Below are 18240 nucleotides of genomic sequence, written 5' to 3'. Positions count from 1 at the left end.
GTGCCTGAAGCCACGCCTTCCCAGATTCTGGGTATCCTACTCCGCCGGCCCCTTGTGCCTCCCCGCCTCAGGTCTCCCCCCACCTCCGCACAGTCCAGTGGCAGCTCCCTGGCTCTGACCCCGAAGCCCACCCACTGGAAGGCCAGGTCCTACTGCAGGAGGCTCTACGAACCCCGGACCTCCTTCCCTCTGCCCGCCAGCCCAGGGCCTACCATGATGATCCTCTGGGCCAGGCGGGTCCTGGCGAAGAAATAGACCACCCTCAGGCGCTTGGGCAGGCGAAGGTTCCGGAGGGAGGAGGGCTGGAGGTTGATGGTGTGCGGGGTGGCCGGGCGCATGGCCGGCTGGCGCTCATACCGTGGGCAGCGGCCCCCCGCCTTGGTGGGCTGGACGCAGGCTTCGGCCGGGAGCCGCTTGTTGAGATCAGCCAGCTGCCAAGGGAAGACAAGCCACTGCGGGTCAGAACCCAGAAGCCGCTCCTCCCCTTCCCAGCTCAGCTGACTCTCCCGCAGGACGAGGGCCCAGAACTACACCAGCCTCACCACCCTCACCAGCTCTCCAAACAGCCGGACCTTCAGGGCCAGCAAGGGTCAGCCCCCACCTCTGTTTTACCTCCATGCGGCGGATATCAATGGAGAGGACGGTGGTGAAGAAAAACATCTGGAGGAAGAAGTCAGAGACCAGGCCCACCACTGCAAAAAGGCAGAACTCCTGCAAGGGACAAGGGGGCAGGGGAGGCGCGAGGGATGATGCGGGGAAGGCTCTCTTGGGGGAGGGGCCCTGAGCGGCCAAACCCAGCCATAACAAATAGGAAAGCGAGGCCAGCGTCCTCCTGCGTGGCCAGCAGTCAGCCAGAACGGCTCTCACTGCCAGAGCGGCCGCAAAAACCAGCCGAACCGGGGCCAGGATGGGGCCCCCAGACTGAGCTTCCCCTGCCATCACCCAGCGAGCCGAGCTCCGTCTGCCCTTCTGGTGCTTCCTCTGCCCATCTGGCTGCTGCTGCTGCTGCTGCTGCTGCTGCTGGGCAGGATCTCAAGGTAACACCGCAAAACGGCTAACCTGGGGTCAACCGGCACGGCCTGGCAGGGAGAGGCAGCCGCGTGACGGTCCTGGGAGCTCTGCTTCCCTGTCCATTTGGGACAAAGTTCGGGAGCAGCTGGAGCAATACACTCTCTGGGTGTCCTTCAAGCTCAGAGACAGAGATAAGGGGACATCAAGCCTGCTCAGAGCGCAAACATCTCCTCTTGGGGCAGGAGAACCTCCCCGCCAAAGACTCGGACCTCAGTCACCAGAACAGGCCACGGTTCTCTCTGTGGCAGCCCTCTTTTGGACTGCTAGCATCCTCTCTTCTCCATCCCATCTCTGAAGCCAAGGGCACTTGGAACGGGGAGCTGCCAGACTCTGGAGCCCCAGCTGGATTGTTCTGTCTCCCCAAACAGCAAGTCCAGGAGCAGGTGGCGGGAAAGGGCCTGGGGGCAAAAGGCTGAGCGCCAGCTGTGAAGCACACTGGCTCTTCTGCTCGGATCCTGCCTCCCCACCAGAAGCTCTAGCTGGACCAGATGCCAGAAGGTGGAGCTCCGTGTTCCAGGAAAACTACAGAACAGCCTGGGTGGACATGGAACACACTAATCTTTCTCAGGCCCAGGCCACACTTGGCTAGCAGCTGAATCCCAGGAAGGAAATGGAGCCAGAACAAAAAAGTATGTTTCATTCCATTTCATTAATCTTTTTGCAGAAAAACTGCTATTCTCCGGGCATTTATTCCCTCACCCTAGCTTGCATGGACTGCAGGGTCACCCCAAGGCTTTAGGAGAACAAGGAGGACCCACAAAACCACCAAATCAAAGAACTCCCCAGTGCTTGTCTGGATAATATTTAGGCCACAAGGAGCCTCCAGGGAAAAGATCTGTGAGGGAGACTAAGCCACAGGTTGCAGAATGCCCGAAGATTGCAGGAAGAATTCCCTGAAGCTCTTTTTGGCAAGCTCCTCCGGGGCCAAATGTGGGTCTTGCTCTGACTGGCACCCAGGAACCCACAACCTTATTGGACGTTAGGAAGGCGATGGATTCTGGCTTTTTCAGCAGGCCTTGGGGACAGATGTGCCCTGTCGTCTTCCCTTATGGAATGTGGCGTTTGTGGAAGTGGACTTGTGTATTGTCCCTGGCAGAGAACTGCAAGCTGTCTGTTAGGGCCGAGGGCGCAGCAAAAAAGCAGATTATCTGCATGAAACGGACATGTTTCAACCTTAATTTACTGCTCAGAATCACTTATGAATGCAGCAGCACAGAAGCCAAATTAAAATAAAACAAATAAACACGTGCCAGTGTGCCTCTGGGAGCCAAAACCTGGTTACCCAACCTGGTGACTTTATGCCTGGCATCCAATGCAAGTGGAGGGTATCGAGTCAGGGGAAATACCCCTCCCCACTAGCAACAGCATCTTCAGGCTGCAGAAACACAGAGACTGTTACAGCCTGGTGGAAAACATGCGCTTAGCTGGCAGACTGATCTGGCTGAAAGTTCTGGCAGTTCCAAACTGCAGGAGGAAAGGGCCAGAAGGGGAAGCGAGATGCTGCAGACTCTTCAAGATGCCAGTTCAGGGGATGGAAACGGTGTGCAAACTCCAAACCACCAAGAGTCACAAAACAACACTTATGGGATGGAGCCCGGGCACATGTCAGTGTCATCTCAGCATCCCCCCCAGTGGATGAAGCCCAGCCGTGCTCCCACTTCAGAAGAATTGACCAGTACCTGGATGGCCGGGACAAAAGTGAAATAGCCAATCAGGATGATCCCCAGCTCGGTGCCCATGTTCTTCATGATGGACCAACTCTCGTTGCTCAAGCCTGGAAAAACAGGATGAACAAAGAGGTGAGGTTGAGGCCAGTGCTCCCGGCCAAGGGGGAGCAGCTCTGCTGGGCCCTCCCCTAGGCCTGCGAGCACCAACGTGAAAGCATTTTAAACAGATGGGTTTTTTTGAACAGTAAGCCTGAAAGTTGTACAAGCCCACTCCGATGATTTGCAGCATCCAAGGAAGTTCAAAATGCCATTCTCTAGGGACAGAGAAGCATCTACGGTTTGATTCCACACCTCTGTTGACAAGCGGCAAGCTATTCTGTTCCCGGGGGAAGCCTTTTTCTCCCAGTAATGAGTGCTGCTACTAGAGGAAATACTTCAGCACGTTCGGGTGGGACGGAGTCACAGACGCCTGTCAAAGCACAGGAGGGGCAGCTCAAGCAGCTGAACTTCACTCTTTCTTTCAAGAAGTTTAAATGGTCCCTGTTTGCCGCCTTTGTGTTTGGACTCTATCCAGGGCTAACAGCCACTAGCACGCTGCCCATCTGGAGGGTGACTGGGTTACATCTGGAGACAAGCCTGATCTTCAGCCAGCACGACAAAGGTCTCAGACTGTGGAGCCTTGTCTCGGGAGACGCTGGCTTTCTAAGAGGGCTCCAAGGGAACCCTGGGGAGTTGCGGAGGCCACATAGGCCTGGCTATTCCTGGGCCTTCAGCAGCCTCACCCTGGGACTCTGGGCACCGGCTTTCAGGCTGTCCCCAGGATGGAAGGCTTCATCTTCCTAGAGCCTCCTTTTGCCCTGCCAGTCCCCCACCCCACCAGCAGACTGTGGACCCCAGGCCAAATCCCTGGGCTGATTCAGCAAAGAGGAGGAGGAGCCCCAGAAGTGCAGGACTAGCCTGACATGAAAAAGCGCCTGTCTCCTGATGCCCAAGAATCTCAGGGAACAGGATGGGGCAAAGCTCTGCCAACCATGACCGGTCAAGGGCTACCACCCTCTTTCTGGCCAACAGAAAACCCGTTCTCCGCGCACCTTGGGCAATCCGCAGCTTCACTTCCAGGTCGACGGGCGTGGAAACCACCGATTTGGTGAGGACCAGCACGTTCTCTATGCCAATCACGACCACCAGGTACGGGAAAATCTCTCTAGGAGCAAGAGGGAAACAGGAGCTAAGCAAACATGAAACACGCTGGTCAGGAATACTGTGGGAGGACAAAGATCCTGGGAAGGGAATGACTTGCCCTCACTGAAGCAAACAATTCATGCTTTTTCTGACGGCTGTTTCCAAAACTCCAATAAAAGCAGGGGTGGAGATTTCCACATTTTTAAACTAACACAAACGTTGGAAAAGCAAACAATCTACATCCCGGTAACTACAGACATCTGCCAGGACGTATTTCCACCATCTGCACATCAACAAACAGAAGAGCAAAAGAGGCAACTGTGTGCTGAAGAGACATGGCCTGGATCCAAAATGGCCCCAGCTCCACTCTGCCGGCAATGCCCCAGCAATCCAGGGACGCTCGGCGTGAGACAGCTGGGCTTGCTGTTATAAGGGAAAGCTGTCGGGGGGGCGGGGGGGAGATGCAGAAACGCTTTCTCGTGTTTACGTAGCTGTTCTGTCTGTTTGCACAAGGCCCTGCTGCAAGAGTCTGACAAAAGACAGGCAGGGAAAAAATGGAAAGGCTCAGCCCACTTGGAAGCCCCATCAGACAAACGGTACACTGGGCGAATTACGTGATGGGATCATGTCCCATCTTCACGGCTGCAACAGGGTTATACAAAATGCCCAGAAGTTGCAGTTAGGGTCAAATGTGGCGGCTCAGCTGTTCAGCGGTGCGAGGACAGGATCAAATGATGTTTCCACCGGAAGATCTTCTTGATCATCAGTTGCCTCCTGGGCAAGATATAAGGTGTTGATAACGAACTTTAAAGCCGTTAATGGCTCAGGGCTGGGCCTGGCTACCTCAAGGATTGCATCTCCTGTTTTGAATCTGTCCAGATACTAAGATCTGCAGGATGGTCCTCTTCAGAGGCCCATCTGTCCGCTACACAAGAGAGGGCTTCTTCTACGTGGGCCTGAGGCTACGAAAGGGCCTCCCTCAGAACTGCACTAGGCCCCTCCGTCCCTCTGTCTTTTGAAAATCTAAACAGACACAAATGTTTAGCCAGGCTTTTGAGGATCAATTGTTCATCATCCATGTTGAAATGTACTGGCTTTTATTTGATTGTTTGAAGTTTTTCTGTCCTTTTATGCTGCCTATGGTTGAAAGACAACAAATCAATGAAGGAAATAAAACTGGATTTCCGCCATTATCGTCCTCACTATTTTGGAAAGGGAGAACGCTTTCTTTCAACTCTTTGCCATCCGTGAGGCACAGCAACTGTTCTGTTTCCTCATCTTCTCTGCTGCAGAAGCTAAAACCATCTCCTTTTTAAACTCTGCAAAACAGCATTTGCAATGAGCTTATGCGCACCCTGTTTATTGGCACAGAACCCAAATGTAATAGTTGGCATATGACAGACGTAGAAAGGGGTGAAGATTCAACTGTGCAGTCACAACCACCATCTCGACTTTTTCGATTCCCCTGCCCTGCAGGTGCCCCTGTTTATAAAGTACCAGATGCTCCTGGCAACCATACCCCGAAAGTCAGAAACAATATTTGCTTTATGTCACAGACCTTGTTGGTTACAAGAAGAATCTCCCCTCCAGGAAACTCGAGAGGGAGTGAAATCATGAGTAACGGCGTGTCCTGGGAAAACCTTGCTGAGAAATAGGTTTTCCCCACAACCTGATGCAGTTTCTTGATTGACCAGGGGGACTCCTCATCAGGGGCCAGTCCACCCAGTGGGGAGCCACTGTTACCCCAGCTCAGATTAACATCTGGACTGACAAATGCACAATTTGGGCCTTCCTAAGAATCTGCTTCCAGCTGGAAAGAGAGCTTTCGGAGAGTCTGTCTCCAAGAGGACGCAGCGGGGCTGAAGTACCTGACTGCCCAACTATGGAGAGTGACTCCTCCGCCCAGAACCTGAAGAGAAGAGCAGCTTGGGGGATCTGGGTCACCACTCTTCAGCCCAGAAGTGTCGTGCAGCAACTCACCCTCCGTTGAGCGTCGGCGTGAGGCCGAAGAGCGTGCACAATCCGACCGACATGAGCAGGGAGCTGAGCACAGTCACGACCGCAGCCAAAGCCAGACCCCATTTGGACTTCACCATGTCAATCTTGCCTGAGGAAGAAAAGGAAGGCCTGTCAGCCTGTGAGAGAGAGAGGCAGCCCCTGGCCTTCCTTTCCAGCCAAGGAGAAAGAAACCAAGGCTGCAGGCTGCCACACGCAGGCCAAGGTACAAAGGGGCTGGTCAGACTTCCTGCAATGGCAGGTTAGCAGCCTTGGCTTGAAGACTCTAAAAAGAGGGGATTGGCGTGCACACGTTCAAAACCTGGTCACTGAGTGAGCAGCCTGAGTTCTGGATGCCCCCAGCGCACTCACCAAATGAGCTGCGTTCACACAACACGCTCGGCCACTAAAACACTATCCAAGATCAAACTTAACCCAGTTTATGATGCTGACTATATGCAGTTGCTAGATCTGGAACCGATGCGCGTGCTGCAAACGCAGCCCCATAAAAGGGGGATTGGAAATAGAATTGACATGAAAACCAACAGAGCACCAGCGTTCCTGAAATTCCCTGAGTCTACTCCTGAATCAGGAACACCTCCAGGTCCTGAGCGAGCTGAGCCAAGCCAGGCTGGACCCACCCGTCATCAATCCGGCCCCTCCTATCCTGTGCCAGGAATCCTTCCTGCTGCCTTTGGGCACTGCTGCAACGCCCACCGCGGCCAAGGGGCTGCTCCTCGACAGTTCGCTGAACTTACGCGTAGAGAAGTAGATGTAAGCGAAGAGGATGATGTAGGTGGTGACGAGGGGGATGAGTTCGGCAACGCCAATTTCCTCCTTGAAGTGGACGTGGATCATCTGGTCCTCCTGCAAGCTGCTGTTGGGGCTGGGATGCAGCAGCTTGAGACGCGAGCGGAGGCTGGAGAGGAACCTGCCCGGGGAGCAAAAAAGAGTCACGGCTGCAGCAACAGGCGTGAGAAGAGCTCCCCAGGGCCGTCCCCCACTCCCCCTCTCAAGGGCTGGTCTTCCCAAGGGAAAGGAAAATGCAAACGCTTCCAGGAGAGGAGAGGCAGGAGATGGCATGCTTAATATACCGACAGTCACGTCAGCTGTAAGGTGGAAAATGCTTATTTCAGTGTTGTCCAAACGTGGCCACTTTAAGATGAGTGGACTTCAACTCCCAGAATTGAATGGCTGGCTGGGGAATTCTGGGAGTTGAAGTCCACTCATCTTAAAGTGGCCACGTTTGGACAACACTGGCTTATTTGGAACCATATATCCACCCAGAGGGAGCCAAGGGTCAACTGCACCTTTGCAGCCGCCTTACAAAAGGCCAGCGTTTCACAGGCTGTTCCAACTGATTGATTCTGGGAAACTGCCCGTCAGTGTCATTTCCAGACCGCCCCAGAGCACAGGCGCCTACAAAAGCAGACTTCGCACACAGGCTTTTGTGGGCACCGCAAGAGGAAAGCCGACTTGGACGTGACCGACGTTGGTCCGTCCAGAGACAATCCTGACGCAGATTTTAACAGCCTAACAGAAGACCACGTGAGAAGCGGAGGCAACTCTGGAGGACAGCAGAAAGAAGAGGGGAGCCCAGCCTGGCCAGAAGGTTCCCTGGCATGGCCTGGTCTTCAGAAGCAACACTTGCCTGGAGTCATAGTGCCGGAGACCCAGAGTGATGGCGTAGACTACTACCCGCTTCCGGTTGTAGAGGCTCACCCCGCTGTACTTCCCAGGGACTCCAAAAAGCAGATCTGAAGAAACCAGAGAAACGCAGCAGGAGGTGACTGGGAAGGAAACCTGACTCCAAACCATGTACACAGTGATACAACCACCCAACTTGGAGGCTGCACTTGCTGGCCTGGAAATACTCCTCAAGCTGGAGATCCTGGCTACTGCCTGCTCACCGCCATCTGTCCCTCCTGATGCTGGCTGGAATTCCGGCAAGGACCCCCCCCCCTCCACGTTCTGAGCCGGTGCTTCTGAAAGTGGCCTTGGGCATGCACAGCCCTCCTCCCCCATCCCCGGCAGAGGCCACAGTTCCACCCACTGCTCCGACCAACTTCCTGTCCTGTTCTACTACTTCCTCCTTCCCGGCAGGGCTGCACCTGGGGCCTCTATGCTCTCCACTGCCCAGCAGGCTTCTAACCCACAGGGCACCCCACCAGTTGAGGACCACTCACTCCCTACTGCTGGAAATCAGAATTTCCAGGACTCCCTGCACTCCTCCTAGACTCTCTCGGCACCTCACCAGCAGTCCACGTAGCCTTGGCTGAGAACCACGGCTGTAAGGCCAACCAAGTGACTAGATCCCACATCAACTTTGTCTTCTCAAGGAGCACTCTCAGCAATTCTGAAGCCATGAGAGCTGCTCACGTCCCGCCGTTTCAAGCCTCCTACCCTTAGGTGTGGCCGACGTCTGCAAGGTCTTTGGTTCATACTGGTGGATGGTTTTAATGATATCCGGGTCTGCACTGAAACGTTCCTGGTCGTTCTGCCAAAAGTTCCCCGGGGAGAGTAGGAGGCAGCCATGTTCAGGCAATAGCCCACGAAGCTTCTTTAAGCCAGGCAAGAGTTCTGTGACTTGAAGGCAGATTTCGTCCAAACTTTTAGTCTTGGAGCTGGACCCAAAAAGAGAGAGGGAGGGAGGGAGGAATTCAAGCAAGCAAGGGCTGTGGGATGCTGAAGTCCCCACAAATGGTCTTGCTGTCCGCTTAAGATTCCTCTTTCCCAGTGATCTGGGAGGTGGCCACCCATGAAATTTGTTTCCAGGTGCAGCTGTCCTATCAAAAACCCTTGGCTCTTTGGTAGGAAACCTTGCTTAATAACACTTACAGGATCTACAGGATTGTTAAAGGCGCATCAATGTGTCTTCTACATCTACTGCTTTGGGGAACATAGATTTCACATCATGCCACACTATCCTTAAACTTCCAGGCTAGACACACCATCTTTTCCACTTCACTTGTTCGCTCTGTTCTGCCAGCCAACAGAACTACTGCCATGAGAAATGGGGGAAAAGCTTCATCGCCAGAAGGAATGCCAGGGAACAGCCACGTTGGCCCAGGACAAATTAAGTGTTGCCTAAACTCAGAACAGGTTAGTGATGCCAGGAAGAAGGTGGTCTCAGCCTGTGCATGCCTACAGCATAGCCCAGCAGCAAATCAGGAGCCTAAGACGCTTTGTATGAATCCTGAATTTTGCACCTAACTCTGGTCACTCCCACCCAGGATTTGGCATCTGCTACTGATACAAGGTCACAGTAAGCACCAGTATCCAGCCAAGCTTGGCTGGTCTTGAAAAAACAAACCAGGATTGGACCTGGTTTGTACTTGGACAGAGACCAACAGGAAAATTCAGGGCTGTAGGAGAGACTGGGAAATTAAAAGAAGAAACTAGAAGGTCAACCACATCTGCATCATTTCAAGGAAATGTCATGGTCATGTCCATGAAGACACCAGGAGCCTGGCTTGACTTTACAGACACAAAGCACGTGACCAGGCAAAAGATGATTAAAGGCAGCGTCTCTGTTTACCAGATACAAGGACAGACTGTCCCAGGGCTCCCAGAGGCCTAAGCAGGTGGCTATCGCCAGGAAAACTGATCCCAAAGTGTGCATCAGTGCATTAGCACAAAGCCAAATTACTTTTCTGCCATCTGGGAAGCTGAAAGAGGGAGGAGGTTTAAGAGTGTGCAATCAAAAATTTTTGCAGGCATACAGATGTTTCATGACTGGGGTTTAGTGGGCATCAGAGATCTGCAGCTCTAAGAAAGGGACCTGGCAGCTGACTAAAATCTTATTTGGTGATTGAAGAGAGCATAACAACAACAAAAACAATAATGGTCAAGGCAATTCCGGAAAATCACCCCCACCTCAGGATGCTAAATCCTACACCTTCTCTGTCAGCATAATAAAACTCCTCCTGTGTGGAAGGATGCAATCAGACTTGTAGGCGGGCACCTGTCTGTCAAGTGCCCTGTTGTACCACTGCGGGGAGCGTGTGGGCGTGAAGAGAGAAAGCAAATAGGGAACTATTTATTTTCTGACAAGGGATCACCTACCCGTCTCGCAAGGCGTGATTTCTGATTTCTTCCACCAGCTGGAAGACCCGGGCGAGCGGAGACCGAAACACATCAACAGCCAGGAACGTTTTGGGCCATGGGGAAACAGTGGCTTTCACCAGGACCTGCTGGATATAGGCTACGGGAGCTCCGGAGTACTAGAGGGGAAAAAGACACACATGTCCGGCAGCATTAGTCTCAACCTTGCGAGGTAGACCAGACAGGAAACACAGCCAGATGAGCTAATTCTACCTTATTGTAAGGTCACGTTAACAGAACCTTCCAAGTCTGGAAGTATTTTTCTCCCCCCAACCCCTTTACAGCCCAAGAAACTAGGGAGGGTCCCTTCTGAGCCTCTTGCCCCGCCCACAATTCTGCTGCGGGCTAAGCTGCCTTTTACCTGACCATTCCCTCGGCCGTGTCTCTTTGCCCTCTCTCCCAAGATCGTTCCCACATACCATTACAGTTAGCACACCGGGCTCCCTATTCCACTTAGCAGCCTTTGCCAGTCTGGGATCTTCCAGAAGTTTGGACACAACTCCCATCACCCTGAAGCTAGACAGCTTGATGCTAAAGGGAGCTGCAGTCCCCCACCCCTGGAGAGAACCACACTGGGGAAAACTGCTCTAGTGTAATGCACTAATTCCTTAAAGGGCTTTACATCTGCTGTTCCAAGTTGCAGCTCTTTCAGCAACAAGGCAGGTTTTATACTGGCATCTTTGAGGAATTACTGCCAGTTGGAGTAAAAAGACAGACAGAGAAACACTGAGTTAATAAACAGAATCACTTTGCTGACATAAAATGCTCTACCTAACAAATAAAGATGTGATGATTCCCATCTCACACTAAGACAATGGCTGAATTCCCACACTGCCCAGCCTCATTTTAGGCTGGTGCTTATTTTATTTTTATTTAGTGCATTTATATAACCGCCCATCTCACACAAAGGATAGCCAAAGAGGCTGACCAGCAGGCACTTCCTCATTTCTATTATGCTTCCTGTAACAGATTTTCAAGGATATTAACCCTTTGTTCTGCTTTCTTCCAATCCTCAAAAAAAAAAAAAAAAAAAGGAAAATAGACAAGGAAGAATATGGATTTAGGGCAGTGTTTTTCAACCTTGGCAACTTTAAGGTGTGTGGACTTCAATTCCCAGAATTCCCCAACCAGCACCAATTCTGGGAGCTGAAGTCCACACACCTTAAAGTTGCCAAGGTTGGAAAACAGTGATTTAGGGGAAAGAGTAGAATGAACAGAATTGAAAAAGCTGGTCCAGAGAGGAGAGAAACCCAACTGCAGGAAGAGGAAACTGAGGGGGGTTTCTGTGCCTTAATCCACAAAAGTTAATGGCCAGCAATATCAGTTCAGAGTGGCCATGTTTCCTCCCCCTGCTAGGGCTGCTCCCGCAGGAGGAGAGCAAAGAGGCCCCAAATCGATTCCGCAGAAGCCATCCGGCAGGATCAGTACCCAGTCGGGCCTCTCACTCGGTTCTCCTTGCCCCTGGGCTGGGTAAGCTGGAGGCTGGGTGTAGTCCTTCACCGGCGTAGTGTATTCCACGGGCCCCGTGCCTGGCAGAGGGAGCTTGAGCAATGGGTAGCTGCAAGGCAGGAAACTCAGAGTTACTTTCCAAAGCCAGCCCAAGTTTCAGAGGAAGTGAAACCTCTCTCACACAAAGGTTGGAAATCCACCCTAGGGAGCATCTGTGAAGGTTTCTCAAAAAACAGGCAGTCCCCAGGTTAAGAACACCCAGGTTACAGGTGACCCATAGTTAAGAACGGAGCCTACTGTAGCAAATTTCAAGTTAAATACGCAGTGATTCGAGTTACATACACAATGGTCCGAGTTCATTACACAGTACTACTTACGTATACAGGATTATACGATAATACTGTTCTGGCTTACATACAAATTCGACTTAAGGACAGACCTCGGGAATGGAACATGTTCTTAAACTGGGGACTCCCTGCATTTAATTAAGCCGCACCATTAGTCAGTTAGGTGTGATTCCTGCTGACTACAGGACAAAAATTCTCCATCTCTACCCAATCCCAGTAAAAATCTGCACTTCCTTCAAGGACATCTGAGTGATCTCTTACCCAACATGGCTGTTTTCTCTACTTATATCACATGCCCAAAGCACGCCAGGGGGGAAAAATGGTGTTCTTTGGCAAAGAACTTGCTTGAAACATCCACGAAACGAGAGTCACCCCAAAGGCAGCAGCCCCTCGCCTGTCATTTCCTAAGGGCTCACCTGGAGCTCCTTCCTACTTCAGCCTCCTCCTCCCGCTTTCCTCTAGCTCCAGCCAAGTGAAACATTCCCAGAATTGGAAGGATGTGACATTATTTATAATTTTATTTTTTTACCTAAGATAATAGCAGCAAGGTTTTTAAAAGTATAGAGGTGGAAAGATATTACCTATAGCTGAACAATGGTTTAAACGTGAGGTTGATGGAGTTGGCCAAGAAGGCAAAATCCAGAGTTTTGACTTGAGATAAGACATTGCGTAATTTTAGTGCTAATTGGATTTTTGGGGGGGGGGACTTTTAGAAAAATGAAATTATGTTGTATGGGTTTGATGATTAGAAATAATACAGGTTAATAGAAATAATGGAAATTATGTAGTAAATTTACAGCAAGAGTTTGATGCATATTGTTACTTATACCTGTTGCGGGGTGGGTCAGAAATCAATTTTTTTTTTTGTTTTTCTCTCCCTTTTCTTTTCTGCACTTTTGCTTTTTACTATTTTCTCTTTTTCCAGTTCTGTCTTTTCTTTTTTTCTTTCTTAATATTAGTTTTAGTTAGTTTTTATTGCTCTTTTCAAAAAATTTAGTAACGTTATTAAAAACAAATTCCAGAATTGAGGGTGGCACAGCAGGACCCAGCCCTCCGTAACTGAAACCTCTGTTCTTACTAATCGATTCATGGTCTTTTTATCTAGCCTAGCATTTCTCAACCTTGGCAACCTCAACTCCCAGAATTCCCCAGCCAAAAGTGCATGACCCTTTTGATTTTCTGCAAATTGTCAAAAACCTGATTATTCTCCCAGGTCTTGGGTTAGGATGGTGGTTGAACCCCCTTCACTTTTGGTTCTAACAGTCAGCAGCCGCATTCTTTTTCTTCAATGCACATTGCTTTCTTTTTAATTTTTTAATTGTAAGCCGTCCAGAGTCACTGTAGAGTTGGGCAGCCTTGACATTGAAATAGTAAAATGAAATAATAAAAGAAAAAGTTGCCCTTCTCCTTAAAGTCAAGGCAGGTCAGTCAGGTTTCCAACCCTGTGCTCTAAAACAGGGTTGCTCAACCTTGGCGACTTGAAGATGTGTGGACTTCAACTCCCAGAATTCCCCAGCCACTGGGAATTCTGGGAGTTGAAGTCCACACATCTTCAAGTCGCCAAGGTTGAGCAACCCTGCTCTAAAAGAAACACAAAGACCAGCACACACACACGCATGGACACACACATACACACAGCCCCTTGGGAAGAGGGCTCTTACCAACAGGCCAGGACGCAGAGGCCTGTGAAAAGGATGATTGGGATGGGGCAGGAAGCACACCGCAGTCCGTGGTTGTAGAAGGCCTGGGAGATCTTCTCACGCAGGCTATCAGTCCAGGTCATCCTCAGCCCTCAGTCAGCTAGCTGCCATCCTGGAACGGGCAAGCAGGACGTCAGCAGCACTTCCCCAGAGCAGCTCTTCAGACACGGCACCACATGCAAGGCCACCTTTAGGAAAGCAAGCCAGGAAAATGGTTGAGGAGCTGTCCGAGAAGCAGGCAAACCCTCACCGGGTCTTGTTTTCCGAGTAACGCAGAGTGCCCAGATGTGCCAACTCCTAATTAAACACCATGGCTGAGTTCACATATCACACTAGGCCCAAACAAAGCAACCCAGATACAGGTTACAAGGGAACTCTGCATGGTATATGGTTGAGAGAGATCTATGAAGCAACCTTTGTAGACTGGATAAACCATGGTTAAATCTAGTCATTCATGTCCCTCAGCCACCCCGTACACTGAGGCAATCCTAAGAACTCTTCTTAAGGGTAGGGAGAAAGACAACTTCCACGAGGCAACCCCAAGATTCAGTGCATAATGTAGGATAACACAACACAACACAAGATCATGGCTTGTCCTCCCATAATCCCCAAATTCTCAAAACAAGTTCTGGAGCCAAATCATCTCATCCTCCATTTTAGGGATAAAAATGAGTGACTCAGAATGGAAGGTAGCCCTCAGATGCAGAAAACATTTCAGGCAGGAAAAAAAGCTCTCCAGAGAAACTTAAATCACTCCAAACTTAATAGGTTTGTCACTGACTGCATCTTCTAGAAAGTTACAGAAGAGAAGTCTAACGAACTACAGGAGAACATCTACAGAAATACTCACAGCCTGTTAAATATTTCATTGGAGATCATATGGGGCTTTTTTAGCTCTCCCCATGCTCTTTTTTTTTTCAACTACAATTTAATAAATCTCCAATTCGGCGGGCTGAGAGCTGCAGGGAATAAAATCTGAGTTCAGTTTGCGTTGCCATGCAAAGTTGATTCTGCAGTAAATCACTACAAACAATGCTCACATTTAATGCAGATGTTACAAATTTTACAAACATTATCTATACGTTATATGGCTTACGTAACAATTACATACATTATATTAAGTTTACAGGTGTTATCTAAATTTAGATTTCACAGACATGGAGCTCTAACAAACACCCTTCTTTGCAACCACAAAATCAAGGCTTTACTATATTGTAGAGCAGTGTTTCTTAACCTTGGCCACTTGAAGATAGTTGGGGAATTCTGGGAGTTGAAGTCCACACATCTTAAAGTGGCCTAGGTAGAGAAACACTGCTGTAGAGACTTCATGCTCCTCTCCTTGTTATGCGTAAGAAGAACTGGATATGTGCTGTTAAAGGAAAGGCTCATCGTACAGCAGTTCCTAAACCCATCAGACTCCATCCATGTCCAAACCACACTCCTCCTTCCCTTGCCAAGAAGATCAGGAGAAGGTTCACCACAGCTGGTGGTCTTCAAGGAATTGGGCATCACTGCCGTCTTCCAGACAATTGGTAGCATTCCCACCCGGCTGGAAATGGCGAGTGGTGTAATGCAGCCCCTCTGAAAACACCCCCTTGGGAAAGATTGACCTACTGTCTCACCTCCATACAAGCTCCCAGTTTACAACGCCTCTCTAATCTGAGGAACAAGGCTCCTGCCCAGCATCTAACTATTTTCCCCTTTCCCTTGAAACCTCTCACAACCTTGCAGAAACTTAGTTTGTGAAGGACGGAGCAATATGGGCTTTGATGGCTAGGCAAGGCACGGGAGGAAGGTCAAAACACTCAACCATCTCACAAACAGAACAACTGGCTGGAGGAATGTAGCTGCCCAACTTTGATCCCGACAGCCTTCAACCTGGGGTGCAAGGAATTGGTCCAGTAATGGTAACAAAACAGAGCCTTGAAAAACCAACAGAAGGGCAAAAAGCAGAGACAACCAAGATGAGGAGATGAAGGGAGAGATCTGGAGAGGATGCCAAGGAGAAGTCCACCAGTTCTCCCAATCTTCCTAAGATGCTCAACCAGAAACACACTGTAAAAGCTCATGGGCTTATAAAGAACAGGGGGTTTTTTTGTTTTAATTTCCAGTAAGTCAAACACACACTTATGTTTGCACAAGCCTTTGTCCATTTTAACAGGCTTTATTAATAGCCTGCAAGTCTACTGGGCATTCAGACCCTTCTCCAAAATCAAGAGAAGAATCAAAGAGGTTTACATGGACCCGATAGGCTCACATGTAAACTCATTTGGTATCCGTAAGCAACTGGGCTATTGTTCAAGTGGGCTGTAAAAGAAAAGACAAATTGCTCTATTACTTTGTTTCTAAGCTAGGACCAAGAGAGATGTAAAGGTTCCAGAAACTTTATAGCCAGGGGACAAAATTAGATTTGAGGAAATTATAGACAATACTTATTTCCCCATCCAATTTGGTTTTCTGCTTTCACAAAATGCATAATTCAGAACTCCGTGTATGACGCTGTTCAGCTTTATGCAATGATTGGGCTGAGAAATCAAAGTATGAATCATGATACAGCTCTTACATTTTCACTGCCACCTACACAGCTTATGACACAACAGCAACCCTTCCCAGTAACTGCAGATCTTCTCCAAAGGAGGCTGCTTCTGGGCCCAAATCCCAACACGCCTGCCCTTCCCTGTTCAAATCAGATTTGCACTTCACCTTGGCTGATGGATCATAGTGTTCCAGTTTGAAAAACTGAACTCTGCACACACCAAACTTGCTTTTAAACCAACCACCCTTGAGTTTTACTTGGATTTTTAAAAAAAAACTTTCATTGGTACAAGACACATTAACTAAAGTTAACAGTTTTGGCTCTCTTCTCTAAATGAAAAAGAGCGGGGTGGGGTGGGGTGTTCTTTGAAGTAACGTGAATAAACGTATATTCACAGCAAACTGAATAGTCCCACAATGAAAAAACAGGAGTGAAGTGGGAAGCAAATCTTTGCAACCTTACCCACATTTTGTTGGTTGTCCAAGTTGGAACTTTGTGCTCTAAGATTTTGGCCATTTACAAATAATTACTGAAAGTCAGTTTGACTCTCATCAAAGATCATTTTGACATTCACTGCAGTAGTTACAGAATAAATATTCATGTTTGCACAGATCTCGGTAACTGGTTTTACAGAAATTAAACCCAGACAAGCCCTTTGTGCTATGCTGCGTGTGAAGAGAAAGTAAACACAGAATTGAAAGGCTGGGAGGAACCTACACTTCTCACCATCAAATAGTACTTTGTTGGGTAGAGCCTAATGTTCAAGTCTATCAAGATCTTTTTGAATCTGAGCTTGTCATTGGAGATGTTAGCAATCTCCTCAAGGTTTGTGTCATCTGCAGATGTGATAAGCATCCCTTCTGTCCCTTAATCCAAGTCACTCCAAAATTAAAGAGCACTAGGTCCAGAATAGGACCCTGAGCTACCTATTTCATGTCTCCCTCCACGTGGACACAGATCCATTAAGGACCATGTGTTGGATACGGCTGCTCAGCCAACTGTGAAGCCTGGTAATGGGACCATCCCAAATTGTTCCATTTTATCAAGAAGGAGACTGTGGTCAACTTTATCAAATGCCTTACTGAATTCTAGGAATGCATCCACAGTATTCCCTTGGACTACTAATACTGTCACTGTCAAAAAAAAAAAAAAAAACGCAATAAAATTAATCTTTTTAACACACCCATACTGGCTTCTAGTAATCACCTTGTTCATTTTAAGTGCTAGCAAACCCACTATTATGTTATAATTATAATTGTAATAAGTAATACTTATATTATTACTATTATTTTTTCTAGGATTTTCCCAGGTATTGATGTCAAGTTGACTGGACAGTTTCCTGTATCCACTTTTTCCCTTTTGAAAACACCAGAACAACATTAGCTCTTCTCCAATCTCCTGGCACTTCCTCCCTTCTACTCCAGGACTTCTAAAGCTGTCTTGGGCCAGTCACTCTCAGTCCAACCCATCTCACAGGGTTAGGATTGTGGGGAAAATTGGAGGTAGGAGCATTATGTATACCACCTTGAGTTCTACAAAATAAAGGTGGGATATAAATCTGACGATGATGATGAGTTCCTCTGGTACCTGGCGACTTGAATTCATTCAGAGGAGCTAAGTGTTCTCTCACCATTTCCTTGCCATTTTGACCTGCACTTCTCTTCTCCCTGCTCCCCGCCTTCCCCCAGATGCCATAAATCATATTGCATCAAGGGTGTGCAGGGCAGGCTTTGAGGAGTGAAGGCCACACCTGCCGTGCTGGAGGCCTGCATCAGCTAACCCAGTTCAGAAGGAGGGAAGGAAGGAAAGAAGGAAAGGAGTGGAGTTCTGACTAGATCCCTTTTAATAAAGAAAAGTAATTAATTCTAATTCCTCACGAAATTAGAATTATCTCTGGGTGAAGACAAGCAACTAACCCTGAATCTCAGCTGTTCTTTTTTAATGGCAATTTAATTGGCAGAATCAGGGCTGCCTTGCATTCTTTCACCATTAACCACGCCAAATGTAAAGCCAACAGGGATGCCACTGCTTGGGGCTTCAATAGGCAGACTACGCTGGAAATCAGCTAGAAATTGATATTTAAATGGCAATGTTATTCTATCCGTGGCAGCAAATTCAAGAATACTGTATGCAAATATCAAGTTCTCAGTAACTGCAGCCTTGCTCCTTGCTTATTAATCTGGCAACCA

At 48.9% G+C, this 18240-nt stretch overlaps 1 protein-coding gene across 1 annotated transcript in view; it reads right to left on the bottom strand.

Moving 5' to 3' along the window:
* SCAP (SREBF chaperone) overlaps positions 1-18240 on the bottom strand; it is a 39358-nt gene that overhangs the window by 12201 nt on the left and 8917 nt on the right. Inside the window, exons 2-12 of the mRNA XM_007440543.4 lie at positions 13477-13703; positions 11448-11577; positions 9981-10138; positions 8319-8539; positions 7567-7672; positions 6674-6846; positions 5901-6027; positions 3830-3942; positions 2751-2845; positions 613-711; positions 213-431 (exon numbers count right to left, since the gene is read on the bottom strand). Coding sequence (XP_007440605.2) covers positions 213-431; positions 613-711; positions 2751-2845; positions 3830-3942; positions 5901-6027; positions 6674-6846; positions 7567-7672; positions 8319-8539; positions 9981-10138; positions 11448-11577; positions 13477-13598 — 1563 coding nt within the window. The 5' untranslated portion in view covers positions 13599-13703. The remainder of the gene's footprint in view (positions 1-212; positions 432-612; positions 712-2750; positions 2846-3829; positions 3943-5900; positions 6028-6673; positions 6847-7566; positions 7673-8318; positions 8540-9980; positions 10139-11447; positions 11578-13476; positions 13704-18240) is intronic.

This window comes from Python bivittatus, unplaced genomic scaffold, assembly GCF_059951505.1.
Source record: "Python bivittatus isolate LINGU-HERP-01145 unplaced genomic scaffold, Pbiv_v1 ctg000610_np1212, whole genome shotgun sequence".
Taxonomy (NCBI): Eukaryota; Metazoa; Chordata; class Lepidosauria; order Squamata; family Pythonidae; genus Python; species Python bivittatus.
Note: the sequence above shows the minus strand (reverse complement) of the source record. Positions and strands in the feature narration are given on the sequence as shown.